The sequence below is a fragment of the Heterodontus francisci genome, chromosome 24 (assembly GCF_036365525.1).
Source record: "Heterodontus francisci isolate sHetFra1 chromosome 24, sHetFra1.hap1, whole genome shotgun sequence".
Taxonomy (NCBI): Eukaryota; Metazoa; Chordata; class Chondrichthyes; order Heterodontiformes; family Heterodontidae; genus Heterodontus; species Heterodontus francisci.
The window spans coordinates 44,193,524-44,215,880 of record NC_090394.1 but is presented as its reverse complement, the minus strand read 5'-3'; the positions used below and the strand labels follow the sequence as shown (position 1 = coordinate 44,215,880).

General features: G+C 49.6%; 1 protein-coding gene across 1 annotated transcript in view; it reads right to left on the bottom strand.

Annotated features, from left to right (window-relative positions):
* Nucleotides 1-22,357, bottom strand: part of baiap3 (BAI1 associated protein 3) — a 155,302-nt gene that overhangs the window by 73,808 nt on the left and 59,137 nt on the right. The window contains exons 18-20 of the mRNA XM_068056087.1: nt 2,549-2,646; nt 1,763-1,814; nt 242-393 (exon numbers count right to left, since the gene is read on the bottom strand). Of these exons, the coding sequence (XP_067912188.1) occupies nt 242-393; nt 1,763-1,814; nt 2,549-2,646 (302 nt within the window). The remainder of the gene's footprint in view (nt 1-241; nt 394-1,762; nt 1,815-2,548; nt 2,647-22,357) is intronic.

Sequence of the window (22,357 nt, the reverse complement as noted above, 5' to 3'; positions counted from 1 at the left end):
TCGGGTTCAGAGACTGGAGTAACGTTCGTATGTAACCCCTGTATCATTAGGGCAACCTTCATTTACTATGGTCTCCAGTTGGGAACGTGCTACCTATCCCCCTCCCCCTCCCCCTCATTACATAACCCACCACTTCAGCCTCACCTTTAGTCACCATAATTCCTGCGTAGTGTCTGACCCCACCCCACCCCAACCCCAGGTGCTATATTAAAGTGAGTAGTTGCTGCTTCTGTTGACTCACTTTAATGGAAGGAATTCCTGGAATTGTTTCAGTTCTTTGAGCGACAGGTACAGCTCGAACAGGGTCTCCCCGATCTGCTGCGTCATTTTCGACCTCTCCTGTTCCATGGTTGTCCCCAACTCCTCCATCAGCTCCAGAACATCATCTGCAACCTGCATCAAGCAGACAGTTTTAAGGAAACAGTTTGTTGCAATAACGCACCCATCTGGCGGCAGAGTCGGGGGAGCAAGAAGGGGTGAGAGGACAAGACCCACCTGCTCCATGATACTCAGGTGATCCTGGGTACAGTCCTGGGTTGGCTCTCCCCCCTCTGTCCAGCATTGAGGGAGGGACCTATCAGTAACCAAGCTGTTCTGATGATGGGTTTTATGGTGAGGTGCCGTGATGGAGCTGGTCACCCGGAGGCTGATGGGCATGCTGTGGAGTTGTAGAGCATGGTTGCAGCCCTGATTCAGCACATAGTGAGTTCCAATCATGGCCAGGCAGTTAGGGTGAAGTTGAAATGCCTGTCAACAGAGGCTCCTCTCCCAGGCAGGGGAGGGTATAAAACAGTGCTCTCACGCATTGTGCCAGCCAGTTACTGAGTGGATCCTGGAGTCCATGATCATTCACTCAGCCAGGGAACCCAATATAAGTGGGTGCAGAAATGACAGTGTGAAAAATAATTGGACAGAGAGATGGGGGTGAAGTAGGGGGAGAGAGATAGGGAGGGGGTGAAAGATAGGGAGGGGGTGAAAGATAGGGAGGGGGTGAAAGATAGGGAGGGGAGACAGAAAGAGATGGGGAGTGGAGAGAGAGAGAGAGAGTGTTAGGGTGGTGAGAAAGTTGGGGAGGGAAGAGGAGGGAAAACGAGATGGGGAGAGAAAAGGGAAGGAGAGATGGGGAGAAGAGGGAGAGAAATGGGGGAGGGGAGGGAGAGTGAGATGGAAGGACAGAAAGAAATCAACACTGGGATAACAAACAATGATACAACTAAAATCCAGGACACTGAACACTGGATCACTGAACCTACAACACCAGTTATTTTACAGTTCCTGGAGTTCCTGGCTACGTACTGGCCTCTCTCACATGGCGGCCTCGGAGTCTCTTGCACACGGTGGCAGGGGCTGGGAGTCTCAGGCACAGGGTGGGGCTTGGAGTCTCTCACACATGGGATTGGGGGCTTGGAGTCTCTCAAACACATGGTGGGGCTCACAGTCTCATACACATGACGGTGGAGCTCGCAGTCTCTCACACACACGGAGGTTGGAGGCTCAGAGTCTCAACCACATGGGGGGCTCAGAGTCTCAGGGACACAGTGGGGGGGCACTCTGCAATGAGGGAGGGACCTATCAGCAACCAAGCTGTTCTGATGATGGGTTTTATGGTGAAGTGTCATGATGGAGCTGGATGCCCGGAGGCTGATGGGCATGCTGTGGAGTTGCAGAGCACAGCTGAAGCCCTGATTCAGCACATAGTGAATTCCCAATCATGGCCAGGCAGTAAAGGTGAAGTTGAAAGAGTCTCACTCAACCTTCTTACCAGTTTCTCCAGTTGTTGGTAGGTGATGCTGAAATAATCAATCTTCATGATACTGGAAAAAGACAGAAATCATTACAAGTGTATGAAATGCTGCAGCTCAGTGCAGTTACAATGCCAGACAGGAGCACAACATGCATGATTTATTGACACGTGCCCTTGTGTCTTACACCAGTTCTTTCAAAAGGCACTTATCCCTGGTGGAGATGTAGGGCACAGAGTAGGAGGTGGGAGGACAGGATATGTCACCTAAAGCTGAGCTCAGCTACCCCTTGCATCAAAACACAAGAATTTGGGGCAGGCAGAGGGCCTTACCCTGTTCCGCAAAAACCTCAGCTTCGCCGGCTATGTCACCACATCACACATTCCCTTTCCTGTTCCCTGAAAATTGGAGCACTGGAAAAGGCTGCATGATGGCTCCGAGGGATTGTTAAAAAACTGGGTGAACAACCCAGAACTGGTGCACCCTGATTTGATGCCCAATCTGTTATAAGTAACATGAGCTCAGACAGGACAGTGGTGCAGATCTCATGAACCACATCGTAAGAGGAGTTTCAAGGGAGCATTACTTTATCTAACTCATATTGTGCCTCTCCTGAGAGTGTTTCATTGGAAAGTTTAGGCGGAGCTTTACTCTGCATCTAAGCTGTGCTGTACATGCCCTGGGAGTGTTTGATTGGACCCTAGGTATCCAAAGCAGCAATGATTTTATTCTCCAGCACTAACATCCTTAATTTATTATAATAACATAATCGCAATACTAAAATGTAGGAACAAAGAGTCAATTACCTGACAAATATTTCATTGTAGTGGTTCCGATTTTTATGTACCTCTGTGCAAACTGAGTCAACCTTTTGTACTTGACAGATCAGCTTAGTCAGCTCACACTACAAAATAAAGTCAGCCTCAGTTCACAGTGCTTGATAATGTAAGGAAACTCACATTCACAAACCCAATTCACCATCAACAACCCCCCAAACCCAACCCAGCATCAACAATCCCCCAAAACCCAACCCAGCATTAACTAGTCCCCTCAAACCTAATTCACTATCAACAACCCCCCAAACCTAACACAACATGAGCAACACCCCCAAAGCCCAACTCACCATCAAAAACACCCCAAACTTAATTCACCAACAATCCCGAAGCACCCAACACACCATCAACAACCCCCAAAACCCAACTCACCATCAACAACCCCGCCAAACCCAACCCAACATCAATGACCGTGCCCAAAATCAACCCAGCATCAACGACCCTCCCCAAAACCCAATTCACCATCAACACACCACCCAAACCCAACTCACCATCAACAACCCCCATAAAATCCAAATCACCACCAGCAACACTAGAAAACCCAATTCGCCATCAACAACCCCCCAAAACCCAACACACCATCAACAACCCCACAAACTCAATTCACCTTCAATGACCCCCAAACCCAACCCAGGATCAACAAACCCCCAAATGCCAACTCACCATCAATAACCCCCCAAAGCCCAATTCACCATCAATGACCCCCCAAAACCCAACCCATCATCAACGACCCCACCAAACCAAAGTCACCATCAACAACGGCCCCAAAAAACAACTCACCATCAACAACCCCCCCAAACACAACCCAAAATCAACAAGCCCACCCCAAACCCAACTCACCATCAACAACCTCCCCAAATCCAACTCACCATCAACAACTCCCCCAAAACCAACTCACCAACAACGCCACCAAACCCAACTCATCATCAACAACCTCCCCAAACCCAACACACCATAAACAACTTCCTCAAAACCAACTCACCATCAAAAACTCCTCCAAAACCAACTCACCAGCAACAACCCCACCAAACCCAACTCACCATCAACAACCTCCCCAAAACCAACTCACCATCAGCAACTACCCCAAACCCAATTCACCATCAACAAACCCCCCAAAACCCAATTCACCATCAACAAACCCCCCAACCGAAATCACCATCAACACCCCCCAAATCCAATTCATCATCAACAACCCCACCAAACCCTATTCACCATCAACAACCCCCCCAAGCGAAATCATCAATAACCCCCCAAACCCAATTCACCATCAACAAACCCCTCAAACCCAACTCACCATCAACGACCGCCCACAATCCCAATTCACCATTAACAACCCCCCCAAGCAAAATCACCATCAATAACCCCCCAAACACAATTCACCATCAAAAAACCCTTCCAAACCCAATTCACCATCAAGAACTCCCCCAAAGCCAACTCACCATCAACAACCCCACCAAACCCAACTCGCCATCAACGACCGCCCACAATCCCAACTCACCATCAACAACCCTACCAAACCCAACTCACCATCAAAAAACCCCTCCAAACCCAATTCAACATCAACAAACCCCCCAAACCCAACACACCATCAACAACCCCACAAACCCAAATCACCATCAACGAACCAACAAACTCCAACCCAGCATCAATGACCAACCCAAACCCAAACATCCATCAATGGTCCCCCAAACCCCAACCCAGCAATGGCCCCACAAATGCAACCAAACATCAACAGTCCTGCAAAGCCCAACGCAGCATCAACCCCCCAAAACCCAACTCACTGTGAGAGGTCCCCCAAAACCCAATTTACCATCAACAAACCCACAAACCCAAATCACGTTTAACAACCCCCCAAAACCCAACTCAACATCATCAACCTCCCAATCCCAACTCACCATCAACAACCCCCTCCAATCCCAACTCACCATTAACAATCCCCCAAAACCCAACTCACCATCAACAACCCCACCAAACCCAACTCACCATCAACGACCCCTCAAACCCAACTCACCATCAGCAACTGTCCCAAACCCAAATCACCATCAACAACCCCCTCAACCGAAATCACCATCAACAACCCCCCAAACCCAATTCACCATCAAAAACCACCGCAAAACCAATTCACCATCAACAAACCCCCCAAAACCCAATTCACCATCAACAAACCCCCAACAGAAATCACCAACAACCCCCAAAACCAAATTCATCATCAACAACCCCACCAAACCCAACTCAACATCAACAACCCCCCAAACCCAACCCACCATCAACAACCCCCCAAAACCCAACTCACCATCAACAAACCCCCCAAACCCAACTCACCATCAAGAACTCCCCAAGACCAACCCAGCATCAACAACACCCCAAAACCCAACTCACCATCAACAACCCCCCAAAAACCAACGCACCATCAACAACCCCCCAAACCAACCCAGCATCAACAACACCCCAAAACCCAACTCACCATCAACAACCCCCCAAAAACCAACGCACCATCAACAACCCCCCAAACCCAACTTACCATCAACAACCCCCCAAAACCCAACTCACCATCAACAACCCCCCAAAACCCAACTCACCATCAACAACCCACCAAACCGAACTCACCATCATCGACCCCCCCACAATCCCAATTCACCATCAACAATCCCCCAAACCCAATTCACCATCAACAACCCCCCAAAACCCAACTCACCATCAACAACCCCCCAAACCCAACTCACCATCAACAACCCCCCAATACCCAATTCACCATCAACAACCCCCCAAACCCAACTCAACATCAACAACCCCCCAAAACACAATTCACCATCAACAACCCCCCAAACCCAATTCACCATCAACAACCCCCCAAAACCAAACTCACCATCAACAACCCCCCAAAACCCAACTCACCATCAACAACCCCATAAAACCCAACTCACCATCAACAACCCCACCAAACCCAACTCACCATCAACAAACCCCCCCAATCCCAATTGGCCATCAACAACTGCCCCAAAACAAACTTACCATCAACAACCCCACCAAACCGAACTCACCATCAACAACCCCCCAAACCCAACTCACCATCAACAACCCCCCAAAACCCAATTCACCATCAACAACCCCCCAAACCCAACTCAACATCAACAACCCCCCAAAACCCAATTCACCATGAACAACCCCCCAAAACCCAATTCACCATCAACAACCCCCCAAAACCCAACTCGCCATCAACAACCCCCCCAAAACCCAACTCGCCATCAACAACCCCACCAAACCCAACTCACCATCAACGAACCCCCCCAATCCCAATTGGCCATCAACAACTGCCCCAAAACCAACTCACCATCAACAACCCCACCAAACCAAACTCACCATCAACAACCCCCCAAAACCTAACTCCCCTTCAACAACCCCCCATAACCAAACTCATCATCAACAACCCCACCAAGCCCAACCCAACATCAACGACCCCGCAAACTCAACCCAACATCAACGACCCCCCAAACGCAACCCAACATCAAGGACCCTGCAAACCCAATTCGCCATCAACACCATCACAAACCGAATTCACCATCAAAAAGATCCCAAAACCCAACCCACCATCAACAACCCCAAAACCCAAATCACCATCAACAAACCACCAAAACCCAACCCAGCATCAATGACAACCCCAAACACAAACATCCATCAATGGTCCCCCAAAACCCAATTCACCATCAACAACACTCCCAAACCAACCCAGCATCATCAACCCCCAAAAACCCAATTCACCATCAACAACCCCCCAAAATCCAACTCACCATCAACAAACCCCCAAAACGAAACGCACCAAGAACTCCCACAAACCGAAACCAAACTTCAAGGACCCTGCAAGCCCAATTCACTATCAACAACCCCCAAAAACCAAACGCACCATCAACAACCCCACCTAACCCAACCCAAAATCAACGACCCTGTAAACCCAATTCACCATCAACAATCCACCAAACCCAATTCACCATCAACAACCCACCAAAACCCAATTCACCAACAACCCCCCAAAACCCAATTCACCATCAACAACCCCCCAAAACCCAATTCACCATCAACAATCCCCCAAAACCCAATTCACCATCAACAATCCCCCAAACCCAATTCACCATCAACAACCCGCCAAAACCCAATTCACCAACAACCCCCCAAAACCCAATTCACCATCAACACCCCCAACCTCAACTCACCATCAACAACCACCCAAACCCAACTCACCATCAACAACCCCCCAAAACCCAATTTACCATCAACAACCCCCCAAAACCAAACTCATCATCAACAACCCCACCAAGCCCAACCCAACATCAACGACCCCGCAAACTCAACCCAACATCAACGACCCCCCAAACGCAACCCAACATCAAGGACCCTGCAAACCCAATTCGCCATCAACACCATCACAAACCGAATTCACCATCAAAAAGATCCCAAAACCCAACCCACCATCAACAACCCCAAAACCCAAATCACCATCAACAAACCACCAAAACCCAACCCAGCATCAATGACAACCCCAAACACAAACATCCATCAATGGTCCCCCAAAACCCAATTCACCATCAACAACACTCCCAAACCAACCCAGCATCATCAACCCCCAAAAACCCAATTCACCATCAACAACCCCCCAAAATCCAACTCACCATCAACAAACCCCCAAAACGAAACGCACCAAGAACTCCCACAAACCGAAACCAAACTTCAAGGACCCTGCAAGCCCAATTCACTATCAACAACCCCCAAAAACCAAACGCACCATCAACAACCCCACCTAACCCAACCCAAAATCAACGACCCTGTAAACCCAATTCACCATCAACAATGCACCAAACCCAATTCACCATCAACAACCCACCAAAACCCAATTCACCAACAACCCCCCAAAACCCAATTCACCATCAACAACCCCCCAAAACCCAATTCACCATCAACAATCCCCCAAACCCAATTCACCATCAACAACCCGCCAAAACCCAATTCACCAACAACCCCCCAAAACCCAATTCACCATCAACACCCCCAACCCCAACTCACCATCAACAACCACCCAAACCCAACTCACCATCAACAACCCCCCAAAACCCAATTCACCATCAACAACCCCCCAAAACCAAACTCACCATCAACAACCCCCCAAAACCCAACTCACCATCAACAACCCCACCAAACCCAACTCACCATCAACGAACCCCCCCCAATCCCAATTGGCCATCAACAACTGCCCCAAAACCAACTTAACATCAACAACCCCACCAAACCGAACTCACCATCAACAACCCCCCAAACCCAACTCACCATCAACAACCCCCCAAAACCCAATTCACCATGAACAACCCCCCAAAACCCAATTCATCATCAACAACCCCCCAAAACCAAACTCACCATCAACAACCCCCCAAAACCCAACTCACCATCAACAACCCCACCAAACCCAACTCACCATCAACGAACCCCCCCAATCCCAATTGGCCATCAACAACTGCCCCAAAACCAACTTACCATCAACAACCGCACCAAACTGAACTCACCATCAACGACACCCCCCCCCAATCCCAACTTACTATCAATCCCCAAAACCCTACTCACCATCAACAACCCCCCAAAACCCAACTCCCCTTCAACAACCCCCCACAACCAAACTCACCATCAACAACCCCCCAAAACCAAACGCACCATCAACAACCCCCCAAAACCCAACTCACCATCAACAACCCCACCAAGCCCAACCCAACATCAACGACCCCCAAAACTCAACCCAACATCAAGGACCCCGCAAACCCAATTCACTATCAACATCACAAACCCAATTCACCATAAAAAGCTCCCAAAACCCAACGCACCATCAACAACTCCCCAAACCCAACTCAACATCAACAACCCCCCAAAACCAAACTCACCATCAACAACCCCCCAAAACCCAATTCACCATCAACAACCCCCCAAAACCCAATTCACCATCAACAATCCCCCAAAACCAAACTCACCATCAACAACCCCCCAAAACCCAACTCACCATCAACAACCCCACCAAACCCAACTCACCATCAATGACCGCCCCCCACCAATTCCAACTTCCCATCAACAACCCCCAAAACCCTACTCACCATCAACAACCCTCCAAAGCCCAACTCCCCTTCAACAACCCCCCACAACCAAACTCACCATCAACAACCCCACCAAGCTCAACCCAACATCAACGACCCCAAAACTCAACCCAACATCAAGGACCCCGCAAACCCAATTCACCATCAACAACATCACAAACCCAATTCACCATCAAAAAGCTCCCAAAACCCAACCCACCATCAACAACCCCGAAACCCAAATCACCATCAACGAACCACCAAAACCCAACCCAGCATCAATGACCACCCCAAACCCAAACATCCATTAATGGTCCCCCAAAACCCAATTCACCATCATCAACCACCCAAACCCAATTCACCATCAACAACACCCCCAAACCCAATTCACCACCAACCACCCCCCAAAACCCAATTCACCATCAACAACCCCCCAAACTCAACTCACCATCCAGAACCCCCCAAAATACAACTCACCATCAGCAACCCACCAAACACAACTCACCATCAACGAATGCACCCCAATCCCAACTCACCATCTACAACCCCATCAAGCCCAACTCACCATCAAAAAACCCCTCCAAACCCAATTGACCATCAAGTGCCCCAAAACCAACTCACCATCAACAAACCCCCCAAACCCAACTCACCATCAAGAACTCCCCAAGGCCAACTCACCAACAACCTCGCAAAACCCAACTCACCATCAACAACCCCCCAAAACCAAACTCACCATCAACAACACCCCCAAACCAACCCAGCATCAACAACACCCCAAAACCCAACTCACCATCAACAACCCCCCAAAAACCAACCCACCATCAACAACCCCCCAAACCCAACTTACCATCAACAACCCCCCAAAACCCAACTCACCAACAACCCCCCAAAACCCAACTCACCATCAACAACCCACCAAACCAAACTCACCATCATCGACCCCCCCACAATCCCAATTCACCATCAACAATCCCCCAAACCCAATTCACCATCAACAACCTGCCAAAACCCAATTCACCAACAACCCCCCAAAACCCAACTCACCATCAACAACCCCCCAAACCCAACTCACCATCAACAACCCCCCAATACCCAATTCACCATCAACAACCCCCCAAACCCAACTCAACATCAACAACCCCCCAAAACCCAATTCACCATCAACAACCCCCCCAAACCCAATTCACCATCAACAACCCCCCAAAACCAAACTCACCATCAACAACCCCCCAAAACCCAACTCACCATCAACAACCCCATAAAACCCAACTCACCATCAACAACCCCACCAAACCCAACTCACCATCAACAACCCCACCAAACCCAACTCACCATCAACAAACCCCCCCAATCCCAATTGGCCATCAACAACTGCCCCAAAACCAACTTACCATCAACAACCCCACCAAACCGAACTCACCATCAACAACCCCCCAAACCCAACTCACCATCAACAACCCCCCAAAACCCAATTCACCATCAACAACCCCCCAAACCCAACTCAACATCAACAACCCCCCAAAACCCAATTCACCATGAACAACCCCCCAAAACCCAATTCACCATCAACAACCCCCCAAAACCCAACTCGCCATCAACAACCCCCCCAAAACCCAACTCGCCATCAACAACCCCACCAAACCCAACTCACCATCAACGAACCCCCCCAATCCCAATTGGCCATCAACAACTGCCCCAAAACCAACTCACCATCAACAACCCCACCAAACCAAACTCACCATCAACAACCCCCCAAAACCCAACTCGCCATCAACAACCCCCCCAAAACCCAACTCGCCATCAACAACCCCACCAAACCCAACTCACCATCAACGAACCCCCCCAATCCCAATTGGCCATCAACAACTGCCCCAAAACCAACTCACCATCAACAACCCCACCAAGCCCAACCCAACATCAATGACCCCGCAAACTCAACCCAACATCAACGACCCCCCAAACGCATCCCAACATCAAGGACCCTGCAAACCCAATTCGCCATCAACACCATCACAAACCGAATTCACCATCAAAAAGATCCCAAAACCCAACCCACCATCAACAACCCCAAAACCCAAATCACCATCAACAAACCACCAAAACCCAACCCAGCATCAATGACCACCCCAAACACAAACATCCATCAATGGTCCCCCAAAACCCAATTCACCATCAACAACACTCCCAAACCAACCCAGCATCATCAACCCCCAAAAACCCAATTCACCATCAACAACCCCCCAAAATCCAACTCACCATCAACAAACCCCCAAAACGAAACGCACCAAGAACTCCCACAAACCGAAACCAAACTTCAAGGACCCTGCAAGCCCAATTCACTATCAACAACCCCCAAAAACCAAACGCACCATCAACAACCCCACCTAACCCAACCCAAAATCAACGACCCTGTAAACCCAATTCACCATCAACAATCCACCAAACCCAATTCACCATCAACAACCCGCCAAAACCCAATTCACCAACAACCCCCCAAAACCCAATTCACCATCAACAACCCCCCAAAACCCAATTCACCATCAACAATCCCCCAAACCCAATTCACCATCAACAACCCGCCAAAACCCAATTCACCAACAACCCCCCCAACCCCAACTCACCATCAACAACCACCCAAACCCAACTCACCATCAACAACCCCCCAAAACCCAATTCACCATCAACAACCCCCCAAAACCAAACTCACCATCAACAACCCCCCAAAACCAAACTCACCATCAACAACCCCACCAAACCCAACTCACCATCAACGAACCCCCCCAATCCCAATTGGCCATCAACAACTGCCCCAAAACCAACTTACCATCAACAACCGCACCAAACTGAACTCACCATCAACGAACCCCCCCCAATCCCAATTGGCCATCAACAACTGCCCCAAAACCAACTTACCATCAACAACCCCACCAAACCGAACTCACCATCAACAACCCCCCAAACCCAACTCACCATCAACAACCCCCCAAAACCCAATTCACCATGAACAACCCCCCAAAACCCAATTCATCATCAACAACCCTCCAAAACCAAACTCACCATCAACAACCCCCCAAAACCCAACTCACCATCAACAACCCCACCAAACCCAACTCACCATCAACAACCCCACCAAACCCAACTCACCATCAACGAACCCCCCCAATCCCAATTGGCCATCAACAACTGCCCCAAAACCAACTTACCATCAACAACCGCACCAAACTGAACTCACCATCAACGACACCACCCCCCAATCCCAACTTACTATCAATCCCCAAAACCCTACTCACCATCAACAACCCCCCAAAACCCAACTCCCCTTCAACAACCCCCCACAACCAAACTCACCATCAACAACCCCCCACAACCAAACTCACCATCAACAACCCCCCAAACCCCAACTCACCATCAACAACCCCACCAAGCCCAACCCAACATCAACGACCCCCAAAACTCAACCCAACATCAAGGACCCCGCAAACCCAATTCACTATCAACATCACAAACCCAATTCACCATAAAAAGCTCCGAAAACCCAACGCACCATCAACAACCCCCCAAACCCAACTCAACATCAACAACCCCCCAAAACCAAACTCACCATCAACAACCCCCCAAAACCCAATTCACCATCAACAACCCCCCAAAACCCAATTCACCATCAACAATCCCCCAAAACCAAACTCACCATCAACAACCCCCCAAAACCAAACTCACCATCAACAACCCCCCAAAACCCAACTCACCATCAACAACCCCACCAAACCCAACTCACCATCAATGACCGCCCCCCACCAATTCCAACTTCCCATCAACAACCCCCAAAACCCAACTCACCATCAACAGCCCCCCAAAACCAACCTCACCATCAACATCCCCCCAAAACCTAACTCACCATAAACATCCCCCCAAAGCCCAACTCACCATCAACAACCCCCCATAACCAACCTCACCATAAATATCCCCCCAAAACCCAACTCACCATCAACATCCCCCCAAAACCCAACTCACCATCAACATCCCCCCAAACCCCAACTCACCAACAACCCCCCAAAACCCAACTCACCATCAACAGCCCCCCAAAACCCAACTCACCATCAACAACCCCCCAAAACTCAATTCACCATCAACATCCCCCAAACCCAACTCACCATCAACAACCCCCCAAAAACCCAATTCACCAACCCCCCAAAACCCAACTCACCATCAACAAACCCCCAAAACCCAACTCACCATCAACAACCCCCCAAAACTCAATTCACCATCAACATCCCCAAAACCCAACTCACCATCAACAACCCCCCAAAACCCAACTCACCATCAACAAACCCCCAAACCCAACTCAACATCAACAACCCCCCAAAACCAAACTCACCATCAACAACCCCCCAAAACCCAATTCACCATCAACAACCCCCCAAAACCCAATTCACCATCAACAACCCCCCAAAACCAAACTCACCATCAACAACCCCCCAAAACCCAACTCACCATCAACAACCCCCCAAAACCCAATTCACCATCAACAACCGCCCAAAACCCAATTCACCATCAACAATCCCCCAAAACCAAACTCACCATCAACAACCCCCCAAAACCCAACTCACCATCAACAACCCCACCAAACCCAACTCACCATCAATGACCGCCCCCCACCAATTCCAACTTCCCATCAACAACCCCCAAAACCCTACTCACCATCAACAACCCTCCAAAGCCCAACTCCCCTTCAACAACCCCCCACAACCAAACTCACCATCAACAACCCCACCAAGCTCAACCCAACATCAACGACCCCAAAACTCAACCCAACATCAAGGACCCCGCAAACCCAATTCACCATCAACAACATCACAAACCCAATTCACCATCAAAAAGCTCCCAAAACCCAACCCACCATCAACAACCCCGAAACCCAAATCACCATCAACGAACCACCAAAACCCAACCCAGCATCAATGACCACCCCAAACCCAAACATCCATTAATGGTCCCCCAAAACCCAATTCACCATCATCAACCACCCAAACCCAATTCACCATCAACAACACCCCCAAACCCAATTCACCACCAACCACCCCCCAAAACCCAATTCACCATCCAGAACCCCCCAAAATACAACTCACCATCAGCAACCCACCAAACCCAACTCACCATCAACGAACGCACCCCAATCCCAACTCACCATCTACAACCCCATCAAGCCCAACTCACCATCAAAAAAACCCTCCAAACCCAATTGACCATCAAGTGCCCCAAAACCAACTCACCATCAACAACCCCCAAAAACCCAACCCACCATCAACAACCCCCCAAACCCAACACACCATCATCAACCCCTCAGACCCAACTCACCATAAATATCCCCCAAACCCAACTCACCATCAACAACCCCCCAAAACCCAACCCACCATCAACAACCCCCCAAAACCCAACTCACCATCAACAAACCCCCAAAACCCAACTCACCATCAACAACCCCCCAAAACTCAATTCACCATCAACATCCCCAAAACCCAACTCACCATCAACAACCCCCCAAAACCCAACTCACCATCAACAAACCCCCAAACCCAACTCAACATCAACAACCCCCCAAAACCAAACTCACCATCAACAACCCCCCAAAACCCAATTCACCATCAACAACCCCCCAAAACCCAATTCACCATCAACAACCCCCCAAAACCAAACTCACCATCAACAACCCCCCAAAACCAAACTCACCATCAACAACCCCACCAAACCCAACTCACCATCAACGAACCCCCCCAATCCCAATTGGCCATCAACAACTGCCCCAAAACCAACTTACCATCAACAACCGCACCAAACTGAACTCACCATCAACGAACCCCCCCCAATCCCAATTGGCCATCAACAACTGCCCCAAAACCAACTTACCATCAACAACCCCACCAAACCGAACTCACCATCAACAACCCCCCAAACCCAACTCACCATCAACAACCCCCCAAAACCCAATTCACCATGAACAACCCCCCAAAACCCAATTCATCATCAACAACCCCCCAAAACCAAACTCACCATCAACAACCCCCCAAAACCCAACTCACCATCAACAACCCCACCAAACCCAACTCACCATCAACAACCCCACCAAACCCAACTCACCATCAACGAACCCCCCCAATCCCAATTGGCCATCAACAACTGCCCCAAAACCAACTTACCATCAACAACCGCACCAAACTGAACTCACCATCAACGACACCCCCCCCCCAATCCCAACTTACTATCAATCCCCAAAACCCTACTCACCATCAACAACCCCCCAAAACCCAACTCCCCTTCAACAACCCCCCACAACCAAACTCACCATCAACAACCCCCCAAAACCAAACTCACCATCAACAACCCCCCAAACCCCAACTCACCATCAACAACCCCACCAAGCCCAACCCAACATCAACGACCCCCAAAACTCAACCCAACATCAAGGACCCCGCAAACCCAATTCACTATCAACATCACAAACCCAATTCACCATAAAAAGCTCCGAAAACCCAACGCACCATCAACAACCCCCCAAACCCAACTCAACATCAACAACCCCCCAAAACCAAACTCACCATCAACAACCCCCCAAAACCCAATTCACCATCAACAACCCCCCAAAACCCAATTCACCATCAACAATCCCCCAAAACCAAACTCACCATCAACAACCCCCCAAAACCAAACTCACCATCAACAACCCCCCAAAACCCAACTCACCATCAACAACCCCCCAAAACCCAACTCACCATCAACAACCCCACCAAACCCAACTCACCATCAATGACCGCCCCCCACCAATTCCAACTTCCCATCAACAACCCCCAAAACCCAACTCACCATCAACAGCCCCCCAAAACCAACCTCACCATCAACATCCCCCCAAAGCCTAACTCACCATAAACATCCCCCCAAAGCCCAACTCACCATCAACAACCCCCCATAACCAACCTCACCATAAATATCCCCCCAAAACCCAACTCACCATCAACATCCCCCCAAAACCCAACTCACCATCAACATCCCCCCAAACCCCAACTCACCAACAACCCCCCAAAACCCAACTCACCATCAACAGCCCCCCAAAACCCAACTCACCATCAACAACCCCCCAAAACTCAATTCACCATCAACATCCCCCAAACCCAACTCACCATCAACAACCCCCCAAAAACCCAATTCACCAACCCCCCAAAACCCAACTCACCATCAACAAACCCCCAAAACCCAACTCACCATCAACAACCCCCCAAAACTCAATTCACCATCAACATCCCCAAAACCCAACTCACCATCAACAACCCCCCAAAACCCAACTCACCATCAACAAACCCCCAAACCCAACTCAACATCAACAACCCCCCAAAACCAAACTCACCATCAACAACCCCCCAAAACCCAATTCACCATCAACAACCCCCCAAAACCCAATTCACCATCAACAACCCCCCAAAACCCAATTCACCATCAACAACCCCCCAAAACCAAACTCACCATCAACAACCCCCCAAAACCAAACTCACCATCAACAACCCCCCAAAACCCAACTCACCATCAACAACCCCCCAAAACCCAATTCACCATCAACAACCGCCCAAAACCCAATTCACCATCAACAATCCCCCAAAACCAAACTCACCATCAACAACCCCCCAAAACCCAACTCACCATCAACAACCCCACCAAACCCAACTCACCATCAATGACCGCCCCCCACCAATTCCAACTTCCCATCAACAACCCCCAAAACCCTACTCACCATCAACAACCCTCCAAAGCCCAACTCCCCTTCAACAACCCCCCACAACCAAACTCACCATCAACAACCCCACCAAGCTCAACCCAACATCAACGACCCCAAAACTCAACCCAACATCAAGGACCCCGCAAACCCAATTCACCATCAACAACATCACAAACCCAATTCACCATCAAAAAGCTCCCAAAACCCAACCCACCATCAACAACCCCGAAACCCAAATCACCATCAACGAACCACCAAAACCCAACCCAGCATCAATGACCACCCCAAACCCAAACATCCATTAATGGTCCCCCAAAACCCAATTCACCATCATCAACCACCCAAACCCAATTCACCATCAACAACACCCCCAAACCCAATTCACCACCAACCACCCCCCAAAACCCAATTCACCATCCAGAACCCCCCAAAATACAACTCACCATCAGCAACCCACCAAACCCAACTCACCATCAACGAACGCACCCCAATCCCAACTCACCATCTACAACCCCATCAAGCCCAACTCACCATCAAAAAAACCCTCCAAACCCAATTGACCATCAAGTGCCCCAAAACCAACTCACCATCAACAACCCCCAAAAACCCAACCCACCATCAACAACCCCCCAAACCCAACACACCATCATCAACCCCTCAGACCCAACTCACCATAAATATCCCCCAAACCCAACTCACCATCAACAACCCCCCAAAACCCAACCCACCATCAACAACCCCCCAAAAACCCAACTCACCATCAACAACCCCCCAAAACCAACCTCACCATCAACATCCCCCCAAAACCCAACTCACCATCAACAACTCCCTAAAACCAACCTCACCATCAACAACCCCCCAAAAGCCAACTCACCATCAACAACCCCCCAAAACCCAACTCACCATCAACATCCCCCCAAAACCCAACTTACCATCAACCCCCCAAAACCCAACTCACCATCAACAGCCCCCCAAAACCAACCTCACCATCAACATCCCCCCAAAACCTAACTCACCATAAACATCCCCCCAAAGCCCAACTCACCATCAACAACCCCCCATAACCAACCTCACCATAAATATCCCCCAAAACCCAACTCACCATCAACATCCCCCCAAAACCCAACTCACCATCAACATCCCCCCAAACCCCAACTCACCAACAACCCCCCAAAACCCAACTCACCATCAACAGCCCCCCAAAACCCAACTCACCATCAACAACCCCCCAAAACTCAATTCACCATCAACATCCCCCAAACCCAACTCACCATCAACAACCCCCCAAAAACCCAATTCACCAACCCCCCAAAACCCAACTCACCATCAACAAACCCCCAAAACCCAACTCACCATCAACAACCCCCCAAAACTCAATTCACCATCAACATCCCCAAAACCCAACTCACCATCAACAACCCCCCAAAACCCAACTCACCATCAACAAACCCCCAAACCCAACTCAACATCAACAACCCCCCAAAACCAAACTCACCATCAACAACCCCCCAAAACCCAATTCACCATCAACAACCCCCCAAAACCCAATTCACCATCAACAACCCCCCAAAACCAAACTCACCATCAACAACCCCCCAAAACCAAACTCACCATCAACAACCCCCCAAAACCAAACTCACCATCAACAACCCCCCAAAACCCAATTCACCATCAACAACCGCCCAAAACCCAATTCACCATCAACAATCCCCCAAAACCAAACTCACCATCAACAACCCCCCAAAACCCAACTCACCATCAACAACCCCACCAAACCCAACTCACCATCAATGACCGCCCCCCACCAATTCCAACTTCCCATCAACAACCCCCAAAACCCTACTCACCATCAACAACCCTCCAAAGCCCAACTCCCCTTCAACAACCCCCCACAACCAAACTCACCATCAACAACCCCACCAAGCTCAACCCAACATCAACGACCCCAAAACTCAACCCAACATCAAGGACCCCGCAAACCCAATTCACCATCAACAACATCACAAACCCAATTCACCATCAAAAAGCTCCCAAAACCCAACCCACCATCAACAACCCCGAAACCCAAATCACCATCAACGAACCACCAAAACCCAACCCAGCATCAATGACCACCCCAAACCCAAACATCCATTAATGGTCCCCCAAAACCCAATTCACCATCATCAACCACCCAAACCCAATTCACCATCAACAACACCCCCAAACCCAATTCACCACCAACCACCCCCCAAAACCCAATTCACCATCCAGAACCCCCCAAAATACAACTCACCATCAGCAACCCACCAAACCCAACTCACCATCAACGAACGCACCCCAATCCCAACTCACCATCTACAACCCCATCAAGCCCAACTCACCATCAAAAAAACCCTCCAAACCCAATTGACCATCAAGTGCCCCAAAACCAACTCACCATCAACAACCCCCAAAAACCCAACCCACCATCAACAACCCCCCAAACCCAACACACCATCATCAACCCCTCAGACCCAACTCACCATAAATATCCCCCAAACCCAACTCACCATCAACAACCCCCCAAAACCCAACCCACCATCAACAACCCCCCAAAACCCAACTCACCATCAACAAACCCCCAAAACCCAACTCACCATCAACAACCCCCCAAAACTCAATTCACCATCAACATCCCCAAAACCCAACTCACCATCAACAACCCCCCAAAACCCAACTCACCATCAACAAACCCCCAAACCCAACTCAACATCAACAACCCCCCAAAACCAAACTCACCATCAACAACCCCCCAAAACCCAATTCACCATCAACAACCCCCCAAAACCCAATTCACCATCAACAACCCCCCAAAACCAAACTCACCATCAACAACCCCCCAAAACCAAACTCACCATCAACAACCCCACCAAACCCAACTCACCATCAACGAACCCCCCCAATCCCAATTGGCCATCAACAACTGCCCCAAAACCAACTTACCATCAACAACCGCACCAAACTGAACTCACCATCAACGAACCCCCCCCAATCCCAATTGGCCATCAACAACTGCCCCAAAACCAACTTACCATCAACAACCCCACCAAACCGAACTCACCATCAACAACCCCCCAAACCCAACTCACCATCAACAACCCCCCAAAACCCAATTCACCATGAACAACCCCCCAAAACCCAATTCATCATCAACAACCCCCCAAAACCAAACTCACCATCAACAACCCCCCAAAACCCAACTCACCATCAACAACCCCCCAAAACCCAATTCACCATCAACAACCGCCCAAAACCCAATTCACCATCAACAATCCCCCAAAACCAAACTCACCATCAACAACCCCCCAAAACCCAACTCACCATCAACAACCCCACCAAACCCAACTCACCATCAATGACCGCCCCCCACCAATTCCAACTTCCCATCAACAACCCCCAAAACCCTACTCACCATCAACAACCCTCCAAAGCCCAACTCCCCTTCAACAACCCCCCACAACCAAACTCACCATCAACAACCCCACCAAGCTCAACCCAACATCAACGACCCCAAAACTCAACCCAACATCAAGGACCCCGCAAACCCAATTCACCATCAACAACATCACAAACCCAATTCACCATCAAAAAGCTCCCAAAACCCAACCCACCATCAACAACCCCGAAACCCAAATCACCATCAACGAACCACCAAAACCCAACCCAGCATCAATGACCACCCCAAACCCAAACATCCATTAATGGTCCCCCAAAACCCAATTCACCATCATCAACCACCCAAACCCAATTCACCATCAACAACACCCCCAAACCCAATTCACCACCAACCACCCCCCAAAACCCAATTCACCATCCAGAACCCCCCAAAATACAACTCACCATCAGCAACCCACCAAACCCAACTCACCATCAACGAACGCACCCCAATCCCAACTCACCATCTACAACCCCATCAAGCCCAACTCACCATCAAAAAAACCCTCCAAACCCAATTGACCATCAAGTGCCCCAAAACCAACTCACCATCAACAACCCCCAAAAACCCAACCCACCATCAACAACCCCCCAAACCCAACACACCATCATCAACCCCTCAGACCCAACTCACCATAAATATCCCCCAAACCCAACTCACCATCAACAACCCCCCAAAACCCAACCCACCATCAACAACCCCCCAAAAACCCAACTCACCATCAACAACCCCCCAAAACCAACCTCACCATCAACATCCCCCCAAAACCCAACTCACCATCAACAACTCCCTAAAACCAACCTCACCATCAACAACCCCCCAAAAGCCAACTCACCATCAACAACCCCCCAAAACCCAACTCACCATCAACATCCCCCCAAAACCCAACTTACCATCAACCCCCCAAAACCCAACTCACCATCAACAGCCCCCCAAAACCAACCTCACCATCAACATCCCCCCAAAACCTAACTCACCATAAACATCCCCCCAAAGCCCAACTCACCATCAACAACCCCCCATAACCAACCTCACCATAAATATCCCCCCAAAACCCAACTCACCATCAACATCCCCCCAAAACCCAACTCACCATCAACATCCCCCCAAACCCCAACTCACCAACAACCCCCCAAAACCCAACTCACCATCAACAGCCCCCCAAAACCCAACTCACCATCAACAACCCCCCAAAACTCAATTCACCATCAACATCCCCCAAACCCAACTCACCATCAACAACCCCCCAAAAACCCAATTCACCAACCCCCCAAAACCCAACTCACCATCAACAAACCCCCAAAACCCAACTCACCATCAACAACCCCCCAAAACCCAATTCACCATCAACATCCCCAAAACCCAACTCACCATCAACAACCCCCCAAAACCCAACTCACCATCAACAAACCCCCAAACCCAACTCAACATCAACAACCCCCCAAAACCAAACTCACCATCAACAACCCCCCAAAACCCAATTCACCATCAACAACCCCCCAAAACCCAATTCACCATCAACAACCCCCCAAAACCAAACTCACCATCAACAACCCCCCAAAACCAAACTCACCATCAACAACCCCCCAAAACCAAACTCACCATCAACAACCCCCCAAAACCCAATTCACCATCAACAACCGCCCAAAACCCAATTCACCATCAACAATCCCCCAAAACCAAACTCACCATCAACAACCCCCCAAAACCCAACTCACCATCAACAACCCCACCAAACCCAACTCACCATCAATGACCGCCCCCCACCAATTCCAACTTCCCATCAACAACCCCCAAAACCCTACTCACCATCAACAACCCTCCAAAGCCCAACTCCCCTTCAACAACCCCCCACAACCAAACTCACCATCAACAACCCCACCAAGCTCAACCCAACATCAACGACCCCAAAACTCAACCCAACATCAAGGACCCCGCAAACCCAATTCACCATCAACAACATCACAAACCCAATTCACCATCAAAAAGCTCCCAAAACCCAACCCACCATCAACAACCCCGAAACCCAAATCACCATCAACGAACCACCAAAACCCAACCCAGCATCAATGACCACCCCAAACCCAAACATCCATTAATGGTCCCCCAAAACCCAATTCACCATCATCAACCACCCAAACCCAATTCACCATCAACAACACCCCCAAACCCAATTCACCACCAACCACCCCCCAAAACCCAATTCACCATCCAGAACCCCCCAAAATACAACTCACCATCAGCAACCCACCAAACCCAACTCACCATCAACGAACGCACCCCAATCCCAACTCACCATCTACAACCCCATCAAGCCCAACTCACCATCAAAAAAACCCTCCAAACCCAATTGACCATCAAGTGCCCCAAAACCAACTCACCATCAACAACCCCCAAAAACCCAACCCACCATCAACAACCCCCCAAACCCAACACACCATCATCAACCCCTCAGACCC